This window comes from Macaca thibetana, chromosome 8, assembly GCF_024542745.1.
Source record: "Macaca thibetana thibetana isolate TM-01 chromosome 8, ASM2454274v1, whole genome shotgun sequence".
Lineage (NCBI taxonomy): Eukaryota > Metazoa > Chordata > Mammalia > Primates > Cercopithecidae > Macaca > Macaca thibetana.
The window spans coordinates 58,461,522-58,488,753 of NC_065585.1; the positions used below are offsets into that span (position 1 = coordinate 58,461,522).

Below are 27,232 nucleotides of genomic sequence, written 5' to 3' on the forward strand. Positions count from 1 at the left end.
CTATAAAACTTGGTGCTTTGTGAGCACCAATAAATGCTTTGGAAGCATCTGCTGATGAAAGACCAGAGATAGCTCCTTTCCCAAGCAGTAAGGAATCACAATTCTGCTCATAATAATACTTGCCATCATTGTGGAGGAGGGAATCAACAGCCAAGCCAAAGTGTATGGACATTTCAACCTACTGTGGTTTTTCTGGAGAATCTGGCCAAATGTAATGATGATCAGGAAGTGATGCTACTTGGTGATAAGTGACAAGGATGATGGTCTTGCTACACGCAAGGGTTTGGCAATCCTGGAGATCTGTTATCACCAGGTCTGAACCAGCCTCTGCACCATTAAGGAACCAACAAGATATGGGTCTACCAGACAATGTGATAGTGAGGCAGGAAAAGCTCAGAATTTGGAAACAGACCTATAATCAGACACTTAGAAAGTATGTGACCAAACAGCTGAGTCTCTGCCAGAAGGTGACCACTATCAGCTCTGCCATCTGGCCTTCACCAAGGCAAAGCCACTGAGACTAGACCCACATTTGGTCACGGGGTTCCATATGGAACTCGGTGGGCTTCTGAACTCATCTGTCTGCCCTAAAAATATGGTCCTCTGGCTTTTCAAATGCACAAATATAATCACATCATTCATTTGCTTAAATCCATTTAGTGGCATCCCATTACCCTAAGCCTCAGTCTGAACTCCCTTACCTGCCCCAAAAGGCCCTCAGGATGTAAACACCACCAACTACTCCACCTCATCTCTTAGCTCTTTTTTTTACCACTTTCCCTCGTATACTTTATATTCCAACAAACTCAAACTTCTGTCCACTTCTAAAACATTCAACTCTATACTTGCTATTGGCCTGACAGCTTCATAAGTGCTTTTAACCTTCTTCACCCGGCTAACTTTCAGGTCTTAGCTTACATGGCACATCCTCAGGGAAGCGCTCCTTGCCTCTCAGATGGGTTAGGTCTCTCTCTACTGTATGTTGTTTCACACACAGATCTCACATCTCTATAATTACTTGCTCAATGTTTTCTCTCCCCCACTAGACCATTATTTCTACAAGTCAGCTACTGTGGCTGTACACTGGCAAAGTCGTGCCCAATGCCTATGACAAATGCAATTAAAAAATTCGTTTTAGTTAGGTGCTTATACTATCCTTCCTAACATGATTGATAAAATGTGAGTGCTACATATCTCAGGCCATTCTAGCTATAAGCTAAGAATCTTTCCTTTACTGTACCCAGAAGAGTATCTTGGACCCACTCAATATCTTTTAAACAAATAAATCCCATAAAATAATATCCCCCAAATTGTTTAATTCAGTAAAATATGAAGTCGAGGCCACCTAAAACACTATATTTTATTTTTAACTTTTCTATTGTTTTGGTCACATGTAAAGAATAAAAATGAAAACAAGACACTACTGTGTCACATCAAGAAATAACTTTATCCACAAGGAATTCAAATGTAAGATATATTTAGCATCAATTCATATATTAGTAACTTATACATGTATTGTCAAGTATGACATCCATAAAAGCACAAAACAGTTTCTAACACGTTCCACCAAACTTCTGGCATACTTTATGTGTCATTTCCATGACTACCAACCACACATATAGAGACTAGGGGATACTTAGTGAAGACGGCTTTCCAGGAAGTTTATAAAATTGGAAAAAAAAAAAAAGAGGCATGTCAAAATACAGCATAAGTAGCAATGGGGCCCTGAATTTACTTTGGAAAGATTGCCTAAGGCACCACTATAATGAACAGTTGTAAATCCCTGATCAGACTTCAAATTTTTCTGGTCTTAAAATGTCAATTCTAACCACAAGGTTAGGTGACTAGATTAGCTGGTATACAATTTCTCTGTGCCAGCATCTGTAAGAAATATTACATCTATCCTGGACACTGTCACTCTGATATATATTAGTAATAGATCTGATTATATGAGGTGTGAAAGTCAATATGTGTAATTTTTCTTTAAATGCATTTTAAGAACAAATAGCACTTGAATGAATGGTGGCACAACAGAGAAAAGGACTATTTTAATATAAAACAATATTAAATCAGCATGTGATGAGGTTGAGTGCTGAAACTGTGAAAACTGATAATTTAGAAATTGTAAACGCTTTTATTCGAAATTGTAAAAAGGCACCAATTACCCTAGTTTGCTGGAATCACAGTTCTTATGAATAATAGCATCTACTGATGAACATGACATGAATTAAATGTTTTTAAATTTTAAAACAATTTTAAAATAGAATAATTTTGATAAAATCAGAATATAAAATAATGAAGACCAAATCCAATGGACAGTGATTAACTGTTATTTGGATGAAGAAAACCAGGAATGCTCATGACCAGCAGTTCCCAAGTACCTTGTGCAGGTGACTTAGGGGCTGCTGAGGAGTTGGTTAAGGAGAAGGAGAATACGGCCAGTGACTGGGACCCTGCCTCAGCATCAAACAGATAAGCTCACTTCTGTGTTTTACTGTACATTGAGAATATGTGTAAGTCATTTTTTTAAAAGGTTTCTTGTGATTAAAAGAGAAAATTCTGAAAACCACAGCAACATATCAATGCTGTTTCCAAGCATACAAAGAGAATTAGAACATCTGAGACAACTATGGCTCCAAACAATCAGAAGAAGGGTTTTCTTTTCTCCTATTGATAATGTCAAAATGATGTGTCATCTATTGAGCCATACTATGGAGTAGCAGGCTACTAGTTAGGCGCCTTCCCCAGTTAACAGCACATATCCAAAGGACAGCTAGCCAAGTGGGAAGGTGGTAGGTAAATGCTCACCTGGGCTAGGCAACCATCACAGCAAGCAGGTCCCCTCTCAGCCTGGCCTTGGCAATGAGCTGCTTCTGAGAAGCCACAGCTGTCTGTGGTTGAGAGCTCACTCCCTTGAGGCATTGCAGACAACAAGAGACATGGGCTGTGGGGCAGCTTTTCAGTAAAACTGAGAGGCACATCAACGTGGCACTGTATGCGTCCACTTAAGGATATATGATAAACATGCAATTTCAAAAGGTAAATTATTAAAGATAATTGGCCAATGTATAGATATGCATAGTTTTTAGCACATAGGCCCTCAATAAAATATTACTGAATCTATTCCAAAAATGTAATGTTCACTAAGTAATACGCTGTAAAAGGTAAAATCAGGAAAAGAAATTCAACTCTTCAAAAAAAAAAAAAAAAAAAAAAAAAAAAAGCACATAAAATCCACCCTATCTTAAAGCAGCAGTTGGAAAAGTTTTCTTTCTTCTTTCCTTTTTCTAAGTTGCAGTAGGTTTTATACCTAATAAAGTCTGTTCTAGACATAGGAAATAGCACATTATTAAATTGTAAAACGCAATTTTAATTAACAGATAACTGGTATCATAAGTTTAAAAATCAGATGAAAATGGCACTTAAAAAAAGGAAAAAATGACTCAGTGGATCTATACAAATCAACGTGTGGGACCTTAGCAAGGAAAGTATAAAATATTTTTTTTAGTAAGTAGTTTTTCATTAGTTAGAAGGAAATGGAATTCTGAATTTCACCTTATATGTTTGGTCCTCTTATCTTTCCTGGACAAAACAGTCCTAACTGTTTTAACAAATCTCAATTAAAGTAATCTAATAATGTAGAATTCAGGACAACCTACCATCTGTGCATCTACAATATCCTGAAAGTCATGCTCAGTTAATGAAAAAAAAAAAAGCCAAATCTGAACATGTTTACAGTTTTCCACAATAAAATAAAATAAAATATCTAGAAAGGCAAATAAAAATAGTTTACTTACATGAGGTTATTTTTACTTGTTGATTGTACATTTAAAAAACTGAGTATGTGGCTTTTCCTGCTCATTCAGTATTTTTCATAAAGTCCCAAGTTGAGTGCATGCTGTTTTGTAAACCATAGTGTCTAAACTGTAGCAAAAATCAGATGCACAGGAAGGTAATTTTTACCTTGCAGAAAAGCACTGTATACAGAGTGAGGAACAAATTTGATATCATATAATTTAAGGAGCTCTCATAACCAGGTATGGACATTGGCTTATAAAACATACACTGTGAATCAGGCACAGCAACCTGCAAACCACATCATCCCAAGTTTTCCATTCTTCCTATTGAGAAACATTTAAAAACAGCATTTTCATCATATGAAAGTAAACAAAAACAACAAAATAAGCTTTCCTCACACTAATTTCTAATTCAAAGAGCTTTACTGCAATTAATGTAAATCACTATCAATCACTGAATTGATTGGGCAGAGATGGACTTGGCACTGTCCCCCTAAAAGAGCCTAGAAAGAATGCTTTAAACAGATATAATCCATAGAGAAAGAGATTTACATCATAAATGCTGGAGGCAAAAAGTACATAGAATGACAGATACATGATTTAGGGTGAGAGACGGCATTGCTCCACATAACACAAAAGAATTCTGTTGAAGTGGTCACTGCTTCTGTTGTTTCGTGGCTGGGTTCTTGGGAGGAAGGAGTTTGTATGTATTGAAGTAGCCCACCACCTGCTGGGGAATCTCTGCCAAGACACACTGAGCAAGTGCTTCTTTTGGAGCCTTGTGAAAAACAAAATCAACGTGACTTTGTTAGCAACTGAATTTTCCTGGCTTTTTCATAAAAGAGACTAGGGATACTTCAGCAGCCACTAAAATGAAGCAATTCTAATTCATAGGCCTGTACCTTTTCTTAGGAACAGTCCATGAAATATAGAATGACCTAACTAGCCAAAGTTACTTATGATTGCTATTACTGTCCCTGCTAACATTTGTCAAGTCCTTTTTTGGTGCCAACATTCTAACATTTGATGATTTTGTTGTTTTATAACTTTTAAATGTGGGTCTTTCATTCACTTGTTTTTTTTTCTTTTTTTTTTTACTTCTTTTTTACAATTACAGATTCATAGGAAGTTGCAAAAACAATAAGAAAAGGTACCATGTACCCTTCACCCAGATTTCTCCAAAGGTAACATCTTACATAACTACAGCATAGTATCAAAACCAGGCAGCTGACATTGGTATGGTTCATAGAACTTACTCTGATTTATAATTTTACATGTACTCATTTGTGTGTGTGTGTGTGTGTGTGTGTGTGTGTGTGTGTGTGTGTTTCTGTATAATTCTATGCAATTTTGTCATCTGGGTAGATCTGTGTAACCATCACTACAATCAAGATACAGAACTTCCCCAACACCAAAAAGATCCCTACCTAACATTACTACTTTATAATCACAACACTCCACTTCCTCCCTTCCCATTGCTGGTGGGAATGTTAAATGATACAGCCACTTTGGAAGAGTTTAACAACTGCTTTAAGAATTACACATGCAACTACTGTATAACCCAGCAACTGTAGTCCTAGGTATTTATCCCAGAGGAATAAAAACTTACGTTTGCATAAAAACCCATGCATAGGCTGGGTGTGGTGGCACACGCCTGTAATCCCAGCACTTAGGGAGGCCGAGGCAGGTGGATCACTTGAGGTCAAGAGTTTGAGACCAGTCTGGCCAACATGGTGAAACTCTGTCTCTACTAAAAAATAGGGAAAAATAGCCGGGTATAGTGGTGCACACTTGTAATCCCAGCTACTCGGGAGGCTGAGGCACGAGAATCACTTGAATCCAGGAGGTGGAAGTTGCAGTACTGTACTCCAGCCTGGGTGACAGTACTCCACTGTACTCCAGCCTGGGTGACAGAGTCAGACTCTGTCCCAAAACAAAAACAAAACAAACAAACAACAACAAAAACCCATGTATAAATGTTTATAGTAGCCTTGTGTGTGAGAGAAAAACAGGCAACAGCCAGATGTCCTTCTGTGGTGAAACAGTTACACAAATGGTGGAGCATCCATACCATGGAATATGACTCGGCAATAAAAAGGAGTACTTGCAAAAACGTGGTGATTCTCGAGAGAGTGATGCTGAGTAGAAGAAAAGCCAATCCCAAAAGGTTGCATATTTTATGATTCCATTTATATGACATTCTTGAAATGACAAAATTATAGAAATGAAGAGCATATTAGTAAGTGGTTTCTAAGGGTTAAGGAAGGGCTAGAAGGAGAAAGGATGGGATGTGGCTATAAAAGGGCAACAAGAGGGATCCTTGTGATGCATCTTTTTTTTTTTTTTTTTTTTTTTTTTTTGAGACGGAGTCTTGCTCTGTAGCCCGGGCTGGAGTGCAGTGGCCGGATCTCAGCTCACTGCAAGCTCCGCCTCCCGGGTTTAGGCCATTCTCCTGCCTCAGCCTCCGGAGTAGCTGGGACTACAGGCGCCCGCCACCTCGCCCGGCTAGTTTTTTTTGTATTTTTAGTAGAGACGGGGTTTCACGGTGTTAGCCAGGATGGTCTCGATCTCCTGACCTCGTGATCCGCCCGTCTCGGCCTCCCAAAGTGCTGGAATTACAGGCTTGAGCCACCGCGCCCGGCCAATGCATCTTGATTATACCACTGTAAGTATCCTGGTTGTGATTCTGTATTATAGCTTTGCAGTATGTTACCGCTGGAGTAAAGTGGGTAAAATAGTCTTCTAAGAGATATTCATCAAACTAAACTTCCAGCTTGAGGGGGATTTGGCGTACACTTACATAAGAGTTTTTTCCAGCTGTTACAAAGGTAAAGATAAAATACTTGAGACAGTTGCAATACTATTTTAAAACGATTTATCATATAGCCTGTAAGATGCACATAATGTACATCCTGAAGCAACACTGCCAAACCAAATCAGAGCTCTCCAATGGACAAAGGACAGTGTTCATACGTCCTCTAACCCTACACACCTACTCAACTGCCTGGTTGTAGATGGGCAAAGGTCTGTGTTCACTCACTTTAGTGTTTGAGTAGGGAGGAGTGGTACTCACATTCTGGAACTGTCTGAAAGGCACAAACTGGACAATATCTCTGATGGCCACTTCGCCTGATGGGGAGCGGAGACTTCCACCATCACCATCCAGAAACTCCATGGCGCTAAAGTCAGCACCTCCAACTCCAACAATGATGATGGACATAGGCAGCCTGGAGGCATTAACTATGGCTTGTCTGGTTTCATCAAGGTCTGTGATCACACCATCAGTAATAATCAAAAGCACAAAATATTGCTGCCAGAAAAAGAAAACATGTCCACTGAGCAAGTCAAGCAATGGCTAATGGCATCTCTGCCTTGATGAGTCAACCCATCTTTCTCGTTCATTTTCCTGCCAGTCTCTACCCTGGCTACCAATACGTAAAATATTCTAAGCTCCTCTGATGACAAGGAAATTGACTCTTAACAAAAACTGCAGGTTCATTAAAAGTGCAGCAGACCACAAAATAGGGTTGGCAAAATACATGGAAGCAAGACATCTAAATGTCAAAGATTAACCTTTCAGTCAGGCTAGGAATAACAGTTTAACTCAAGTATTAAATATGTCAAGGAGGCAAGTGGAAAACTTCATTCTCAGAAGAGCAAATAAATATAAAAATATTAGAATTAGAATACAAAAATTTTACAAACTAAAATACAAAAAAAAAAAAAAAAAAATAGATATGGTTTAAGTGATGAAATCATCCCCCAGATTGTGTCGCCCAAGATAAACCTTTTCAGAGAGCAGTAAAATGTTACATCAAGTAGTGACTCCATCCTTTGGGCCATTTAAGTCTAGAATAGGAATAAGATTTACAATATTAGCTAACATGTGTTGAGTGTTTACTCTGACCCAGGCATTGTGCACTTTATATGAATTATCTTATCTAACCTTTTCAACAACAGTGTGAGGTAGTTTCCCCTAACTTACTTCTGAATATGCTGAAGCTCAGAGAGATTTGGTATCCACGGTCCAATAGGTAATGGTTAGCTCATTCAGATATCTTTAGTACAATAAGAAATCTTGTAACAGCATCTGATGTGGTAAGTTTCCTTAAGCCTTAATTTGTTATGTCTACTTCAAAAAGGTAGATGATATGCAATTTTTTTGGTAGAACCTATCTATGGAAGTTAGTTCAAAGGATAAAAGACTCATGAATGCCTAGTGTTGTTTTGCTGTTGCCTTATTTTTAACAATCACTAGTATAACCACAACAAAAGTTACTCGCAAATCAAGAGTGACTGTGCTATTGTATCTTGCCCTGACTTTGTATTATGACAAACCAGAAAAATAGAAAAATGGCACCAGGAGCTGCTACCAATCCACATTCTTCCCTTTCCCTGGCCATAGAGCACTTACAGAAGCTGTCTGCTGTTGTGTGGCTGCAGCAGCAAACCTGGCCACATGATTGATGATTGGAGAAAAATTAGTTGGTCCATAGAGTTTTATCTGAGGAAGACAAGACCGATATGCCTCTATAATGCCTTGGATTCCTAGAACAAAAAAAATAGTATTAAAAATTCTCAAGCACAACGTGTTTATTCTGGCTAATTTGATTATATATATCAACATATAGTACTTTAAATAGTCAAAAGTTCTATATGCAGGAGTTCCTCTAAGCTATGTATTACATAACTCCATAGGTATGCTCCATTGCAAAAACCTATAAGCTCTGTTCTCCCCCAGTAGAAGGGATTTACTTTCATCTCAGTCAAGTTACTCATTAGTCTACAGTAGGACTGTTACATTTGTGCTTAATTTTAATACATGTTGGGAATGTGACTCTGATAGAAAACCATGAAAAAGGTTCCACATCATACAACGGATGATAAAAGGTAAGAAAGAGTTATTAATAAAATGAAAAATCATTTGCATGTGTGGCCAGAGGTTCTACAAAAATACCAGATGGCAATAAAACTAATATTAATTCTAGTCAATTAACTGATACAAGTGTTTATTCAGTAAGTTAAAGGTTAATCATTGTATCACAGATTGCATTAGCTCCAAATATTCACTTCCAAGTTATTTATCCATTTTGCTGCAGAAGCACTGATGTGTTTGTTTAGGGGTACTGCCCCTAAACCTGCTGGCACATTTTATAACAGAAAGTTGGACAGGACCATTTGATTAACTTTGACCAATGCATGTGACACCCATGCCTAAGCAGATGTCTTAAGAACTACTGCCTGTTTTTTCCAGCTCTCTTGCTCCTTTCCTTGCCATAGGAGCAGCACATCCCAGATAAGGCTGTTCCTTCAGCTGGAGTCCCAATATAAGAAACATGGAGAGAACTACAGCCTAGCTGCATGTAAAATGAGCAAGAAATAAACTGTTGTCATTAAAGCCACTGAGATTTAGAGATTGTTTATCACAATAGCACAGCCCAGTGAAAGTTGACTGACATTGCTGGTCAAAGCACTGCTGATGAAACTTGTATCCCACACATGCACCTGTTGAATCTGCCCTTAATATCAGAGCATTTAGGATGCAGATAGGATAACAGAAATTCTAAAGAATTTCCAACAATATATGCTGAGATCATCACAGATACTTGCCACAAAAAAAAACTTTTTTTTTTTTTTTTTTTTTTTTGAGACGGAGTCTCATGCTGTTGCCCAGGCTGGAGTGCAATGGCGCGATCTCGGCTCACTGCAAGCTCCGCCTCCCGGGTTCCCGCCATTCTCCTGCCTCAGCCTCCTGAGTAGCTGGGACTACAGGCGCCCGCCACCGCGCCCGGCTAATTTTTTGTATTTTTAGTAGAGACGGGGTTTCACTGTGGTCTCGATCTCCTGACCTTGTGATCCGCCCGCCTCGGCCTCCCAAAGTGCTGGGATTACAGGCTTGAGCCACCGCACCCGGCCAAAAAAAACTTAATGTAAATCAAAACAGGTCTCTTGCTTTAAAAATGTCCAATAGAACACAGATCAACAAAAAAGAGAAGCATATACAGTCATGTGTCACTTACAAATGGGGATAAATTCTGAAAAATGCATCGTTAGGTGATTTCATCATCGTGTGAACATCATAAGATTATACTTACACAAACCTAGATGGTATAGCCTACTACATACCTAGGCTATATGGTATAGCCTATTGCTCCTAGGTTAAAAACCTGTACTGCATATTGCTATACTGAATAATGTAGGGAATTATAGCAACTGTACCTTTTCTATGTCTTTACAATAAAAATACAATATTAAAATCTTATGGGCCTACTGTCGCACATGTGGTCTGTCATCGACTAAAATGTCACTTTTAGTGCATGACCATACTTGGCTTGAAAGCTTCATGAAACCAACTCTCTCCTCTTAAAATGTAAGAGTTCCAATAAACTCCTCTTATTTTATTTGAATTTAGGAACAGGTAGTCTTATGAACAACCTTTGAGAATGTAACTAATTCATATGCAGAGGTGATTTTACATGCATAAGGTCCATGTAACTAGTAGTCAATCCAGTAGTAACAAAGGCATAAATAATTCATTTAGGGCTGGGCATGGTGGCTCGTGCCTATAATCCCAGCAGTTTGGGAGGCCGAGGCAGGTAGATCACATGAGGTCAGTAGTTCTAGACCAGCATGGCCAACATGGTGAAACCCTGTCTCTACTAAAAATACAAAAATTAGCCGAGCGTGGTGGCAGGCGCCCGTAATCCCAGCTACTGGCGGGGGGGGGGGGGCACAGCAGGAGAATCGCTTGAACCCAGGGGGCAGAGGTTCTAGTGAGCCTAGATCATACTATCACACTCCAGCCTGGGTGACAAGAGCGAGACTTCATCTCAAAAAAACAAAAACAAAAACAAAAATGTAATTTCTTCACAAATATCAAGAGCCTTCAATTCCTTAATTAAAACTGAATTATGCCAAAAACCCTTCCTATGCATTAAAGTAACAAGTTATTTCTGTTTTTTTTTTTTTTTTTTTTTTTTTTTTTTTTTTTTTTTTGAGATGGAGTCTCGCTCTGTCGCCCGGGCTGGAGTGCCGTGGCCGGATCTCAGCTCACTGCAAGCTCCGCCTTCTGGGTTTACACCATTCTCCTGCCTCAACCTCCCGAGTAGCTGGGACTACAGGTGCCCACCATCTCGCCCGGCTAGTTTTTTGTATTTTTTTTAGTAGAGACGGGGTTTCACCGGGTTAGCCAGGATGGTCTCGATCTCCTGACCTCGTGATCCGCCCGTCTCGGCCTCCCAAAGTGCTGGAATTACAGGCTTGAGCCACCGCGCCCGGCCAGTAACAAGTTATTTCTAAGGCATATTATTTCTAAGGCAATTAGGTTCAATGATTAGTTAGGAAAAGGGGATTAAACTTCCTTGACCTAAAATCAGGCTCTGAGCTTTTTGCTGTATAGTATCTCCTTTGTTTAAAACCAAACTGATCTTTTTCCAGAGTGTAAACCACTTGGTGAACAGCCCAAGGATGGGCTTACATTACTCACAGAATGACTGAACTTCTAAAATGAATTATCATATTATATGTCATCCATATTCATTTACAATAAATGAAAGCTAATTACAACAAATTCTAAAAATCATTCCACTTTCATTAAAAAAATGAAGCATATTTCTTTTTTTTTTTTTTTGAGATGGAGTCTCGCTCTGTCGCCCAGGCTGGAGTGCAGTGGCCAGATCTCAGCTCACTGCAAGCTCCGCCTCCCAGGTTCACGCCATTCTCCTGCCTCAGCCTCCCGAGTAGCTGGGACTACAGGCGCCCGCCACCTCACCCGGCTAGTTTTTTGTATTTTTTAGTAGAGACGGGGTTTCACCGTGTTAGCCAGGATGATCTCGATCTCCTGACCTCCTGATCCGCCCGTCTCGGCCTCCCAAAGTGCTGGGATTACAGGCTTGAGCCACCGCGCCCGGCCGCCTATTTCTTAAAAAGAATAACATTCCCAGTTTCAAATGGCTAGGGAATAAAAGAGGTCACAACCAGTCACTGAAAGTGCCTCAAAGGAACACTGAATTAGTATGGAAAAAGTGTTCTGGGGAAAAGAACAAAACCATATTGCAAACTGCCCCCACAAAAATTGTTCACACTCTTCCACCTTATGAATATTGTTTAGGAAGAAAAGAAAAAAACACTTTCTTCTGTTAGAAAGCTATACATTTGTAATTGTCAAAAGGACCCTTTGCAGAAAATTAGCTTATTGTCTAGAATTTTAAATTATGCCTCTTGCTCCCACACCTACTTTCCCTTTTCCAAACTCTTTAGTCTCATATGTAATTTAGTGGAAGAGCTGGCATTTCTGATTGATTGCTCAATGTGGTAAAAAAAAAAAAAAAGCAGCAGCACTTGGATACTTGAGGTATAAGGAAAAAAATAAAACATGGCTGGGCATGGTGGCTCATGCCTCTAATCCCAGTACTTTGGGAGGCCAAGGCAGAAGGCAGGAAGATAGCTTAAGGTCAGGAGTTCAAGACCAGCCTGGCTAACATAGTGAGACCCTGTCTCTATTTTTTTAAACAGATAAAAGAAAAACGTGAAATGAAAGACAACTATGTGCCTCCTTCTCTCTACACAGAAGAGAAAGCTGCTATAGAAGCTCAATTCTTTGTTCCTTTTGCCCATCCCAGCTACTTACAGAATACTGTGTGAGCAACAAGTATTAGATGCTGGATACTTTTCTCTTTGTTGAGAGTGACTACTACTCTGAAAAAAGCTTCAAAAGATCTGTATATTAAATTACTTATTTTATTGAAGGTTTGCTTTTAAATAAATTTACATGTGAAAATACTTTTTAATATGTGATTATTTTTACTGATCAGCTCCAAAGATTGAGAATTTTTTTGTCCCACTAAAGTTCTTAAGGTAGGAGGATTTAGCTTACCACCTCCATCATCATAATACTGATTTGCCCCATAATTACCATTACCACCCTAACCACCAACCTGGTGCAATTCTTCTACCTTATACAACAGAAAGTTAAATATGTAAGAAAATGAAACCTAGAAATGTAATTTGAGTAGTTTTCATCACAAGAAAAAAAACAAAGAACAAAGTAACAAAGATTAGTGAGACTTTCCATTTGAAGTCTTCATGTTTGTTTTTTAACTTACCATTGCAGTAGGGATTGGATGAGTTGAAGTTCATTGGAAATTCATGTGATACCTGTCAAAGATGGGCAAAGGACTGATGAGGGCTGGGTTGCTTTTCTAGGAGGTAAAGCTTTAAAAATGAGATTTCCTCTTACCTGCCACTGAGGAGGTATCTGAGCTCCAAAACCAAAAGCTGGAAACATCTTATCACTAAAAAGAAAAAAAAAACATTAATAAAATATTGTTTTTCCAAAATAAAAAAGCTTTATCTTTGCTCACAATAAAATCAATATGAGCTCATTTCAAAAACAATTTTTCAAAATCTTAGAAAAGTATGGAGATAAAACAAAGATTACCTATATTAACTGCCAAAGAGAATCAATGTTAATATTTGACAACTCTCATCCTAAATATTTTTCTGTGCACTGAGGAAGAAAAATGTTTCTTTCTATAGATTTTGTAGAAATGGAGTTTACATGCATGTTTTATAATCTACTGTGTTCTACTTAAATCTTGTATATCATTTCAGTGATCAAATGGGTAAATAAATACACGAAGCCCTGAAAACCACAATTCTTTTTTTACTAATTTAAAGCAAACTCATTTGGTAGCACAACCTGACCCCAGATGATCAGAGGATATTGGTAGCTTTTATTTATGCCACTTAATACAAACATTCATACATTAGGGAGAGGGACAGTGGATCGAATATATATATATCACATGAATAGCCACTGAGTATAGATATCCTCCATACAATATGCCACAATATGGATATCCTCCCCCAGATGTCTGATAGCCAGTGTTCTGCCATTATAAAACACCATAATGAACATATTTTTTTCTATGAGGAATATTATTTTCTTATTTATTCTTAACAGTTAGTTTTGCATTGAAGATGGAGCCTATGCCATGTCAGAAATATTTCTCCCAGGCTGAGGTGGGAGGATCACTTGGGCCCAGGAAGTGGAGGTTGCAGTGAACCGTGACTGCACCACTGTACTCTAGTCTGGGTGACGGAGCGAGACTCTCTCTCAAAAGAAAGAAAGATACATTTTTCCCCAGTTTGTAGTCTGTCTTCAACTTTGTTTAAAGCGTCTTTCTTTTCATAGTTTTTAATATTAATGAATGTGAATACAAAAAAGGTTTCATGATTTTTGCTTTTGCTCTCTTGCTTGAAGGTTTTCCTCACTACAAGATTATAAACAATTCACATATATTTTCTTCTAGAACTTCTAGAACTTTGCTTTTGATATTAAACTTCTAATTCATCTGGAAAGTGTTTTGAAGTGGATATGAAGCAGAAATTGCTGCTCCCCGGCAATATCCATTCCCTCCTTTAATAATAGAACACCTGAGCTAGACACTGTACCTCCTAGCTTCTCTGGGCTGGATGTGATCAGGTGGCTGGAATCTAGAGACGGAGATGTGAGAAAGAAGTGATTTGCCAGCCACTTCTGAATCATACTCCTAAAAGGGAAGGCACATGCACCCCCTAGTCCCTTTCTTCTCTTCCCACTGGCTGGAGAAGATGAGAACCAGAGCTATGGACCCAGAGAGGGAAGCTGTGAATTGAGAATAGCAGAACTCTCCTATCAGTTCTTAAGTATTATACTTACCCCAGACATGCAACGTGAAATAAACCTCTATTTTGTCAAAGTCACTTTGTTTTTGGGTGTCCATTTCAGCAGTTTGGTCTGTACTCTAATTTATACAGAATAATATCCTAAAACATGCAAGTATGAGTCAGGGATCCAAATTTAATTTTGGTCCAGTTTGACAGCTTTTACAACTCCTTCCCCTAAATTCACTTATACACATGGGTCTATTTCTGGACTGTTTGCTTGGTTCCACTGGTCATGTCCTAATTCCATACTTGTAATTAAGATAACTGCAAGAATACTTTTAATATCTGCTAGTGAGAAATTATTAATTTTTAAATTCTGTGTTATATCTGACCACCTTTCTAAGCTCTCACTACTTTTTAATAAAGTAACTTTCTATATATGTTAAATATATTTAATGATTTTTGCCTTAAAACTTACTAGCCTGAAATTGGAACTGCCACCTTGCTTTAGATTTCTTTGCATGTGCCTACAAATTTCACCTCTTTAAATGCTACAGATTAATTAAAAGCCCCATCAATATGAAAATAAAATAATAATAGACAAAAACAAGAGAAACTTTATTTTGTACTCTTAACACATCCAGGAAAAACACTACTAATGCAGATGTTTTCCATATTGTTCAGTAAACCCTCAAGAGGACCTATTTAAATCTATTCAAAACCTAACCATCAATAACCATTCAGAATATTTCATAGCAATTAGATCTAGTTATCCTTCAGCACTTGTTAAAAGTCACCATTAAAAAAATAATTTGACAACTGCCAAGGAGATAGATATGTTAAGAAATAGTTTTTGTGTTTATAAAACATGTCTTCTGGGCTTCAATCACTCATACAACTTATGCCTAATGAATAAGCCCCAAGGAAACCAGACTAAAGAAACAAGAGCCTTGCTGACATCAGTCAGGAAGTAAATAGCAAACTATATGTACTATAAAGCAAAGTACATGCAATATATTATAACTAATCACAGCAAGATATTAGAGATCTAAAGTAAACAGCAAGATTGCCACAAAGAGAAAAATAGAAGACAAGACAGGGGAATTTTAGGGAGAAAGCATCATCATCCTACCACCTATTTCAGAGTACTAACCGACGAAACAAACTACCCTTTCTGGGGAATTGTGGAAACACGTATTTTAGTTTTTCCAAAGTCATACTCACGCATCATAATCTTGAATGACCAGTCCCACAGACCAGAGAGCAGTCAAATACTCATTAACGCCATTGGGGCTGATGTAATGAAGGGAGTCTGGAGACCTTGGGTCACCATTGGAGCCAGTGAAGTCCACTCCCACCTGCCAAATAACAATTGCAGCCCTTACTGAGGAGAAGGCAGGGACACCTGTGCTTGATGTCCGGGAAAACTTCAAGAGATGGGATACAATCATGCATCCTGGCGCCGACTTCCTAACAAATGTCTACCACTTATTTCCATAGACAATGAAACAAGTAAAGCCTAAATGTGAAACAACCTGATGCCTCTACTTTTCTAGATGGCTTAAATAATGAATTACTATATCCACTACTTAGGCTTAGGGGTTGTCTTTTATAAGGTTGTCTCACTAATGCTTTCTAGTCCTTAAATTACTTCAGGATAACCACTGGTTTGTAGGTTTGTACACATCTGCTTTCTCTCAGGAGAAAGAGATCTCATCAACAAAGAGAGCTTCACGATGGATGAGCCCAGACAACCTGCCTGAGGACTCTAAGAAGACTATGCTAGGCCGGGCGCGGTGGCTCAAGCCTGTAATCCCAGCACTTTGGGAGGCCGAGACGGGCGGATCACGAGGTCAGGAGATCGAGACCATCCTGGCTAACACGGTGAAACCCTGTCTCTATTAAGAAATACAAAAAACTAGCCGGGCGCGGTGGCGGGCGCCTGTAGTCCCAGCTACTCGGGAGGCTGAGGCCGGAGAATGGCGTAAACCCGGGAGGCGGAGCTTGCAGTGAGCTGAGATCCGGCCACTGCACTCCAGCCTGGGTGACAGAGCCAGACTCCGTCTCAAAAAAAAAAAAAAAAAAAAAGAAGACTATGCTAAACAGATTGTGAAAATTTCATTACAAAGTCAGTTTTGCAGTGAAGAAAATATACTGCAACATGGAGGAAAAAGCCTATGCTGAAAAATTCAGTGTGTTACTTACAGTAAAATTCAGCTGACATCCTCCCATTATATAGTCAAGGAATGTGCATTCCACTGTAATCTAATAATAAGAGAAAACTGTTAAAATTACAACTCTCCTACTATACAAGAGAAGCAAAAAATTCTTTCGCATATATTTTTTAAAGTCTGTAAACTGAACAGGACATAATATAAACATGGAAATTACCCCTGCATTCAGGTTTAAGATATCCCTTCCCCTATGTGCCATGAACCTGTAAGATTTTACTTCAAGATACTTACAGCAATGTTAAGATTAGAATATTAATGGCCAAAGATGAAATATACTAATTTTAAGTTTTAAGATATTAGTAATGAATCCAATATGTTGAGGGCTTTAATAAGCATAGTAGTCAACATTTAAAAAACAAAAACTCCACTCCACTTGTTCAACCTAAGAAATCTTGGCTTTTCCCCTCTACTCATAACATTTTCTATTGAAATTAAGAAGAGGATAAATGCATTGGGTCAGGTCATCTCCACTAAAGAGCTGAGAAAATACTATGCTTCTTTATATTTCCTAAGATAATGAAAAACTTATCCTTGTCCTTTGCAAATAACTTGTCAAACCTTAGAAACAGGTTACTTGATTTTTTTTCCTCTTCCCTAGTTGATTCTTTTTGCTAAAGGTGACCAGATGCTCATGTGATTTTCAACTGCCTGAAATTCAAGTATTTGTTTAATATAAATCATACTAACAGGAGAACTTGAAATATGATCTCATTATATTATAAGTAGCCAAGGCTTGGGTTAGGCGCAGTGGCTCACACCTGTAATCCCAGCACTTTGGGAAGCCAAGGCGAGTGGATCATGAGGTCAGGAGTTCAAGATCAGTCTGGCCAACATGGTGAAACCTCGTTTCTACAAAAAATACAGTGTTGTGGTGGGCGCCTGTAATCCCAGCTACCTAGGAAGCTGAGGCAGAGAATTGCTTGAACCCGGGAGGCGGAGTTTGCAGTGAGCCGAGATTGTGCCACTGCACTGCAGCCTGGGCAATAGAGCAAGACTCCAGCTCAAAAATAAATAAATAAAAATAAGTAGCCAAGGCCAACTGACCTCACACTGTTTGACACTGATAACACCTGAATTCTTGTAGCTTTTTTTCTTTTGCCTTTTTTTCTCATTTATGCATTCAAATTCAACCTGTAGGAAGAGAAGACAAAAATGTTACTTTTTATTAGCAATATTAGAAATGCCAGTGTGAACTTAAGTGAATGACTTTTTTCCCTTTAGAATCAAACTACCTACTGATATAGGTCTGTTGCAAAATATAACTCTGAAACAATTACATAATATGTTAAATATGTGGAATATTTATCAGGTAAATTTCTAACAATTAAGGCATTCCTAAAATTGCATACCTTTCAAAATAGTTCCCCCAAATAAATTTTACCTCTGCAGGTAATTTTCTTGCAAATGTTCCGAGGCATACTCTTTTCTCTTTGCTGTATATTTTATCATAGAGTTGGGCTCTATGGTATAATATGGTATAATAAAGGAAATAAAATATTACTCCTAGCTGTTACCAACATAAAGAATGAAAATACGCTGCAAAGGAAAGAAAAAAAAAAGTAACATCATAAAACAAATATATGAAGCCCAACTCTATGGTAAAATATACAGCAAAGATCTTCTCTTTCCACTGGGAATACATGTTAAAAATTGATCTAACACCTCCTCTTGCTTTATATTTCCTTCTCCCAAAAGAATGATCTTCCTTCCCCCATCCTATCTCCCTATCCATCTTGAGGGCTTGGCTCAAGTTGTTCTGCTCTATAACTTCCACTACTCCTCTAGTTTTCTCTGATCTCTATCTCTTTAAATTTCTACAACTATACGAAATTTAGTTACATACTCTGTGTTATTCTCAAGTGTCTCATTTAATTTTTTTCTTCACAGTGACATTATAATCACCTCCAAGTTATACCTTCAAATTCTCACTGGCTTGCCTAATAATAATATAAGAGATATTCAATAATTACTTGATAAGTCACCTCTTCTGGTTAACACAAAGCCACTTATATGTACTTCAGACAGTCATTACTAGTTTTCCAAGAATCAAACGCTAAAAAATACATGTGGTATAATACAATGATGTAAAACAAAATTATGTTAAACAAATTCTTTGATGGTTCAGGATCTTGCTGGAGTTTCAGTCACAATCATAAGTATTAATTATTGAGTATTAGAAATTAAAAAAAGGAAAAACAATTAAAAAATTATTGTGTATTAGAGCTACAGAAATTCCACAAACTGAATTCTTATTGAAAAAGGGCTAGATTACTTCACTTATTCATTTATACCTTCAGGCTCAATAAGTGCTCTTTGGTCCTGCTGAAGCCTGTGCTTAATGACTCTCAGGCCTGCCCCCAGCTTTCAGTATTTCCTAGTCTATTTGAGAGGGGCAGGGTCATTCTTCTAGACAAGCGCACTGGGGCCAACTGCCCTGCATTAGCTGCTGGATGGAACTGCTGGCCATGGAAATCAATGCCTACTTTTAAAGCTGATATTGCTCTGTCTCTTCTCTCTGTGAGTAAAGTGTGGTTCCCTCTAGTGCTTGCCTGCATTGTGTTTGCCTTGACTCCAATACCATGATACAATGGGCAAAAGGTTTGGACTTCTATTCCTAGTGACTGACATTGTGATCATCTTTGCTGTCCTCCATGTAGTTGGAGTCCTCATCTGGCATTAGTAACTGTTATGTGGTGTTCTGCTCAATAAAATTCATACCCCAAGTATGAATTGTGGATTATGTGATTACTAAACATTTCGGGGCATTACACAATATAGAGTAAAAGCATAGTAAACCGTTTGATGCTGTGGGAAAAAAATGAAATACAGTAATAAATACACAGTCCAACTATAAAGTATATGAAAATGCACAGATGTAACTTACAGGTGAGCTTCTGGAGGCTTCTTTCAGTTTTGTCATGGTGGTTTGAAAGGTTCCAATGAGATCATGTGACCCATCATTGTCATAATCATAACACTCCACCTGAAATTAAATATAATAAAAATATATAAAAATCAATTAAAAAGTATTGGCTGTGATAAATACAATCTATCATGAAGTGCCCTTTTAATTACAGTAAATGAAAATATGGAATATGCAGTCCCTACTTGGGAAAGTAGGAATTAATATCCTAGAGAAGCAATATTGAAACACTTTCAAACCCCAGCTATCCTTGGAATGGGGATCTAAACAGATCTAGAACCACAGGCAGATGAAAAACACAAATACTGTTTCAATTCCACATTAAGCAGTTTCCAGCTCCTCTATCATGCCTTCTATAAGTGCTGATGAAGGGCAAAAAGGAGGTATACCTTCTTTCTCATCCACTTCTTTGCCTTATTACTATGCAATGGCTAAAAACCATTATCTGGAGAAGGAAAGGAAGTTAACATTCTAGAAAGCTAAAATTTATATAATTAAATCCTAGATAATTTAGAATTATGAAAAATATATTTCATTAGCTGCAGTTTGGTAAGGTTAGGCTTATATTAGAAGTTACATATGATGAAGCCAGATTTGCATCATTGTGAAGATCACAACTCTTACAATGAAAAGAACAATTCCAGGCTAAGAGTACTTAGTCCACTGAGGAAGTATCTATACCGGGTCATATTTACTCTATTTCCATGTGAGACAGGGTGAGTTCTAGTCTTAGATCTGGCTCTGATTAAATGCTTTCTCTCTCTGAAAGGAGACAGAAGAGAGGTGAGAGTATTTGAGTTGCATGTAATTTCGTGACAGGTTGACAGAGCAGTCAAAGAGCAAATATTCACCAGCATACTAGAATATTATTTGCAATGGGAAAAATTAGGTGGCATGAACTACTAGCAAGCAGAAGTGTTCAAGGGAAGCTGAAAACTGACCATGATTGTGAACATTTAACACCAATGTTTTTATAGTATTTTATTTCAAAACAGATTATTTCATTTCTGCAAACATTTATTATATATACTGTGCACATTCTGTAAATAGTCTTGTGAGGTAGACAGAGTTGGAATCTTGTTACTATGATGCCCATTTTGCAGAACTAAAACTTAGAGGAATTAAATAGTCTTAGAAGATGGTATGCCTTGTGTGGTAACCAACACAGGTAAAGTAAAGCTGTGCTAAGGACACTTTGAAATCTTAGAACCTATACTTTAAAAAAAAAACTTTTAACTAAGAAGCAACTTGTATTTACCATCAGCCAATAGAGAGTTTTATCTTGCTAATATCCTTCTCAAACTTAACTGCCAAGCTAAAATGCTCAGGATTTTATATGTTTACTTGGCAAAGTGACTATTTTTCCCCTTAGTTCTATGAAATGAATGCTTATCATAACTGGAAGTCTTTCATTCCCTACTTCTATTTTCATTATTCTTCAGGAAGACTACAAATCAATCAATCAAAACAGCCAAGATTGAGAATTTCAATTTTGAGTAACAGAAAGGAATTTTATTTTTTTAAGAAAATGCTTTGCAGGTATTTTGGCCACTGACCAAGTCTGACAGTTTGACTCTTGCCCTACTCAGTATCCAATTTTTAAACCAAAAACCTTTTATATGACTCTTTAATGTGCCAAGAGAAAAGAAATGTAAAAATTTCCATAATTTTTAGAGGAAGTAATATTTAGATAAGGTAGAAAATAAACTATCTTAATATTTTAATAAGTTCATGTTTTTTAAACAGACATTTTCAGTTATGGAAAATAGAACCTTGCAGTTTAGATTTGCAATCAGGGAACACCAATTTATATCTAAGACAAGATTAAGCTTTGACAAGGCCAAGATTTTATCTAAGTAAAGATTATGAAGGGCTAAAACGGTTCATATGTTTAGACTATTCGTACGTTAAAATTTCAGGAAATGTAAATAACATTTTTAAACTAAAAGTTTTGATTACTCACTATAATAAATATATAGAAAAAGCTGCCTCTTGTCCCCTTGAAGGCAGACATGATATTCATAATGCTGTCATATGTTCAGATACTGTTTGAGATAAGACGATTTGTGTCATTTAATTTTTATCTTTTCAAGAATTCAAAGACCAGTACTATTGGCTTTTTAAACAATGGTAGGCATAACAATATATGCATATATACACATGCATATGTATATACAAGTATATAATATATACATGTATTCATATACATTTAATGGATACATAATATGCATATACACATGCATATATAGTATACATAATAAACATGTGTGTAATAAATAAATAAATGTATACATATATACACATGGGCATATGTATATATGAAAGAGAATGCACACACCACACAACACTACATTCAGCAAGGCATTCCCATTTTAGGCAAAGTGGCAGCATGCATGATTATTTCTCGTATTCACTTGATCTTAATGAAAATAATACATGCTAGAATAATAACACACCACAGCAAAGAAACTACTGAGGATTCTGACTCTATTCTCTGCTCTATAATTCTTTACTATCCCTACAAGCAATTTTCAAACAGTAAGAGAATCACAAATGTATGACTTTTCTGATATTGCAAAGAAATGCAGAACTAAACGAAATAAAGTCAGTGATGACGTAGCAAACCAAGTTGTGTATAGTTAAAAACAAATAAAAACAAACCAAGAAACTTTTAAGAATGGAAGACATTCATCAGAGAAAGCTCAGAAAATCAATTTACTTACTATAATAAAATAGCCCTGTAAGCATGCCACTGTGAGCAAAAAAGTTTAAAAAACATTGTTTTGTTGTTAACATATCACTACACACAATCAAATAGTCATGGTTTAGACATTTTTCCCCAGATTTACCTGCCGTCTGACATCTAATGACGTTTACTATTTTTAATAGGAAAAGCAAAAGTCTGGATTTGGTATAATGATAAAAAATAATTTTATAGCTAGTTTTCAACTATTTATTTTGGACCTGGATTTTCACTACTGTTTCAAATACCTTACAAATCATATTTAGATTGATTTTTAAAGTTCTTTACAAATTTGAAGCAATTTTTTATGGATCTCAGAAATGAAGCAGTTGGGTTTTTTTTTTTTTTTTTTTTTTTTTTTGAGACAGGGTCTCACTCAGTCACCCAGGCTGGAGTGCAGTGTGAAGCAATCTTGGCTTATTGAGACCTCTGCCTCCCAGGGTCAAGGGATCCTCCCACCTAAGCCTCCTGAGTAGCTGGGACCACAGGTGTGCGCCACCATACCCAGTTAATTTTTGTATTTTCTGTAGAGACAGTATTTAGTCATGTTGCCTAGGCTGGTCTCAAACTCCTGAGCTCAGGCAATTCAACTGCCTCAGCCTCCCAAAGTGCTGGGATTACAGGCCTGAGACACCACACCCAGCAAAAATGAAGCAGTTTTTCAGTAACAATGGCACCTTTACAAAATTTTCACAAAACTTTCACTTCTGTTCATTTAATTTTTGCTTTTCTGCAATGTAGAAATTCTTAACTGTATTATAAAAGTGAAGAATGCAGGTGAAGTTTCCTACTAATAAGCAAAATAAATAAATAAGTAAATGTGAAGAAGTTTGGTTACCTGCCCAAGATCCCTTAGCCGGTTACAGGACTAAGTCAAATCTTGAACTGTGGTCTGACTCCAAATCTTATACTTATTCCTCATTACCTTGCCTGCTTTTACCCTATTCATTATCAAAAAAAGAGAAAGACAAACCAAAAAATCCCTTTGATCTACTGATGTCTGAACATAAAAAAGACTTCTATCTGTAATCATGTAAAGATAATAATTCTAGTACAAAAGTGTTTTTTATGTATATGTATGTAAATATTTTTCATTCTCAACACCACTCCATGAGTTTTCTTTTATTTATTTTTTTATTCTTTTTTCAAATAAATGCCTATGAATAAAAACATTTAAAAAAATACTGAGACATCTGCTATTTGCTGTTCATACTTCACTTCCCTGATACTCTAAAACTAAAGCCTTCTAAAGGCTTTCAATTAATTACTTATCTCATTCTGAAAATAAGGAAGAAAAATGCCATCAACACTCCCCTCCTTTACTAAGGGTAGAAGCAAGCTCTGAGTTCTTAGGGTAACATCTGCTTCTATCTGCAACAGACATACCAAAGGCAAATAATGTAGTTCGAGGTTCCTATTAGCAGAGCAGAGGAATCTTATTAAAAGGAAAAAATATTAAACTGGACATTTGATTTTTTAAAATGAATAAAATAGAAATGACACTGTTTGACTAAGCATTAGGTCAACAGATTAGTCAAACATGCCTACTCCTCAAACTATGCCACTTACAGAAGACATTTCTATTTTAGTATTATTCTACACACATAAAATTTAACTCTATAGGTGTCTGTTATATCATTTACTTTCTTTAGATACTATCTTATGTATTAATTTTATAAAATAGGTGAACATGTATATATTTATGTATTTTATATATATATATAAAATTTCAAATTACCTTAATAGTTTTGTCCATATCTCCGTAACACAAGGAGTTCAGAGAGATCTTAAAAGGCCTCCAAACAGGATTCAAGTTGTTTTTAACAACCTATAAAAATGTGGTTTCAAAGAGCTGTTAGAAAAAATTTCCAGTTCATTAACATTTTGCTCCTGCCCTTCCTAGGTTCTTGCTATACTCTCACCATTCATCCTTCACCTTTTCATCAACTCAACTATTTCTACAAAAAATCTATCTCAACAAAAAATCTACCTAGAACAATATTATACAACTGTTACATGAAAAATGTAATAAATTGTACAGTTGTGGTACATTCTGAGGAAAGTAGAAAACTATTTGGAAAATACATCTACCTACTACAAGGAGCACTTAAAAACTGCAGAGGATGGCCGGGCGCGGTGGCTCATGCCTGTAATCCCCAAACTTTGGAAGGCCGAGACGGGCAGATCACCTGAGGTCAGGAGTTTGAGACCAGCCTGGCCAACATGGTGAAACCCTGTCTCTACTAAAAAAATAAAAAATTAGCTGGGTGTAGTGGTGCACGCCTATAATCCTAGCTACTCAGGAGGCTGAGGCAGGAGATTGCTGGAATCCGGGAGGTGGAGGTTGCAGTGAGTGGAGATCGTGCCACTGCATTCCAGCCTGGGTGACAGAGCAAGACTACATCTCAAAAAAAAAAAAACAAAAAAAACAAACAAAAAAAAACTGCAGAGGATTATTGATTTTATTAGCAACCACGGTTTTATTGCAGGGCACAGAAGATTCAAATACGAAATAAGAAAAGGTAATACAGAATAAGAAACTCACTATGTTGGAATTGAATTGGAGAAGTAAGTCCACATTTATAATATAAAATTTTAATACCATATATACATACATAATAAACAGATAAACACAAATATACAAATTTCTTAGCTTTGTCCACTGAAAAGGCCTAAAAGCAATGATATCCAGTAGCAATGAGCACATTTAGCACTCAGATGTCAGTGTCTAAATACTACTACCATCCTGCAGAAATAGAGCTTATTAAGAGACAAGCTCATACCAGCTCTGGGACAGAAAAAGTACAAGGAGAACTGAGAACATACTCTAACTTAAGAGAATGCTTAAAGACAAATGAGGTCAAAAAGAAAAACCAAGAGCCATTTTAGAGACTAGGAGCTCTCTCTGGTCAAACTTGGATTAATCTGAGCAGCAAAAATAGAGTAATGAGTTAACACAAAGCATACACTGTTATAACAATCCATGAATTTATAATGATACTAAAAATAAAAGGAAAGAAAGTGAGAGAGAAGAGATGAAAGAGGAACGTCTGCTAATATAAGTAAAAAGGATGAAAGATTTTGAAAAATCACTATTTTACTACCCATAATTCATTAGGCAAGGATCATCAATGGATGCTAAAATCACTGGTTGAAGTGCTAGAGAACAGGTAATTCATGCAGTCTCATAGTTTCACACCACATATCACTTATTAATTAAAAAGGGGGAAAAATTAGACTTTATCATGGTGAGATCTGGTGGTCATCATTTTAACCAAGTAGCCAAGCTTGACATCAATGCTGGGCAGACTGGTACCATGAGCCTCCTGAAAATGTAAAGAAAAGGAACGCACACAGTGTTTTTGACAGAAATGTTTGATCTGGATCTAGTTGTGAGGAAACAGAAGAATCCAGAATGTTGGACATTCTGGTCTTGATTTTCAAGATATTCAGTGGCACCAAGGAAGATAGGGAGAAGAGTCCTCTATTGGGAATATAATAGTCAAATCCAAAATATGAGCCTTGACTGGATTCTGAACAAAACAAAGCAAAACAAAATACATATAAAACCTGTGGGACAACCGAGGAAATCTGAAGTTGAATGGTATACCGAATGATGACACATTTAGCTATGTCAAATGTCAATTTTCTCAAGTCTGATTGTATAGAATACCCCTGTTCTTTAAACATACCTGCTGTGGAATTTATTTATTTATTTATTTATTTTGAGGTGGAGTCTCGCTCAGTTGCCCAGGATGGAGTGCAGTGGTGCAATCTCAGCTCACTGCAACTTCTGCCTGCTGGGTTCAAGCAATTCTTGTGCCTCAGCCTCCTGAGTAGCTGGGACCGCAGGCAAGTGCTACCACACCTGGCTAATTTTTGTATTTTTAGTAGAGACGGGATTTCACCATGTTGGCCAGGCTGGTCTCGAGCTCCTGACCTCAAGTGATCCACCCGCCTTGGCTTCCCAAAGTGCTGGGATTACAAGCATGAGCCACCACACTTGGCCTGCTGCAGCATTTAAAGATAAGAGTTATTATGTCTGTAGCTCCATTAGGATGATTTTCCAAAAGGAAAATATATGTGTGCAAAAGAGTGTGTGTGTGTGTGTATGTGAGAGAGAGAGAGAGAGAGACAGAGACAGAGAGGTACAGAAACAGAGACAGAGAGCACAAGTGTGTGGGAGTGTGTGTCCATTTGGTGAATCTAGGTGAGGGGTGCAGAGGAATACATTTAGTGTTCTTCATAGGGCTTAAAATTTTTCAACATAAAAATCATAAAGTATGGTAGCGCCTCCTCACTGAAAGAAAAAAATGTGAACATGGCTATATGTAAGTCTGAACTTGTATCTCTGGCTATATGTAAGTCTGAACTCAGATTGATATTTTTATAAATATAAGCTTTCTAAAACTCAGATTACAATAATTCCAAAGAACACCTCCACTCTGCTTTTCAAATTCAGAGGTTCACCTCTGTCCGATGAACCATCAGCCAGTTTCCATCAGATGTCTGCTTGTGGAATTCCAGGTATGGGTCTGACTTTCCAAATAGATCCTACAATTAAAACAAACAACAAAAAGCATTTGTTCTCCTCTGAACCCATGAAACCATGTGTGACCATACTTTACACATGTTGGCAACCCCCTGAAGTCTAACTCTATAGTACTGGTAGTAAATACACATCTCATCACCTTTCTCCCTAACTTAGCAACTTACTGAAGTCTACTAGGGAGAATTATCAAAGTGCTTGTGATAAATGCTCATAATGCTGTATATCATACCCTGACTTCTCAAAAACATGACGGTTTTAAAATGCAGTGGTCAAATATACCATAACATATGTTTTTGCCTTGTTTTCACCTTTAACCATTTTCATTCACATATC

General features: G+C 37.3%; 1 protein-coding gene across 3 annotated transcripts in view; it reads right to left on the reverse strand.

Annotated features, from left to right (window-relative positions):
- Positions 1 to 1,340: 1,340 nt before the first annotated feature.
- CPNE3 (copine 3) overlaps positions 1,341 to 27,232 on the reverse strand; it is a 49,846-nt gene continuing 23,954 nt past the window's right edge. For all 3 annotated transcript variants that reach the window (XM_050801230.1, XM_050801231.1, XM_050801232.1), the window contains exons 7-17: positions 26,818 to 26,901; positions 24,086 to 24,175; positions 19,566 to 19,664; positions 17,726 to 17,812; positions 16,653 to 16,712; positions 15,672 to 15,805; positions 13,036 to 13,090; positions 12,902 to 12,953; positions 8,212 to 8,345; positions 6,871 to 7,107; positions 1,341 to 4,575 (exon numbers count right to left, since the gene is read on the reverse strand). In XM_050801230.1, the coding sequence (XP_050657187.1) occupies positions 4,453 to 4,575; positions 6,871 to 7,107; positions 8,212 to 8,345; positions 12,902 to 12,953; positions 13,036 to 13,090; positions 15,672 to 15,805; positions 16,653 to 16,712; positions 17,726 to 17,812; positions 19,566 to 19,664; positions 24,086 to 24,175; positions 26,818 to 26,901 (1,155 nt within the window). In that variant the 3' untranslated portion in view covers positions 1,341 to 4,452. The remainder of the gene's footprint in view (positions 4,576 to 6,870; positions 7,108 to 8,211; positions 8,346 to 12,901; positions 12,954 to 13,035; positions 13,091 to 15,671; positions 15,806 to 16,652; positions 16,713 to 17,725; positions 17,813 to 19,565; positions 19,665 to 24,085; positions 24,176 to 26,817; positions 26,902 to 27,232) is intronic.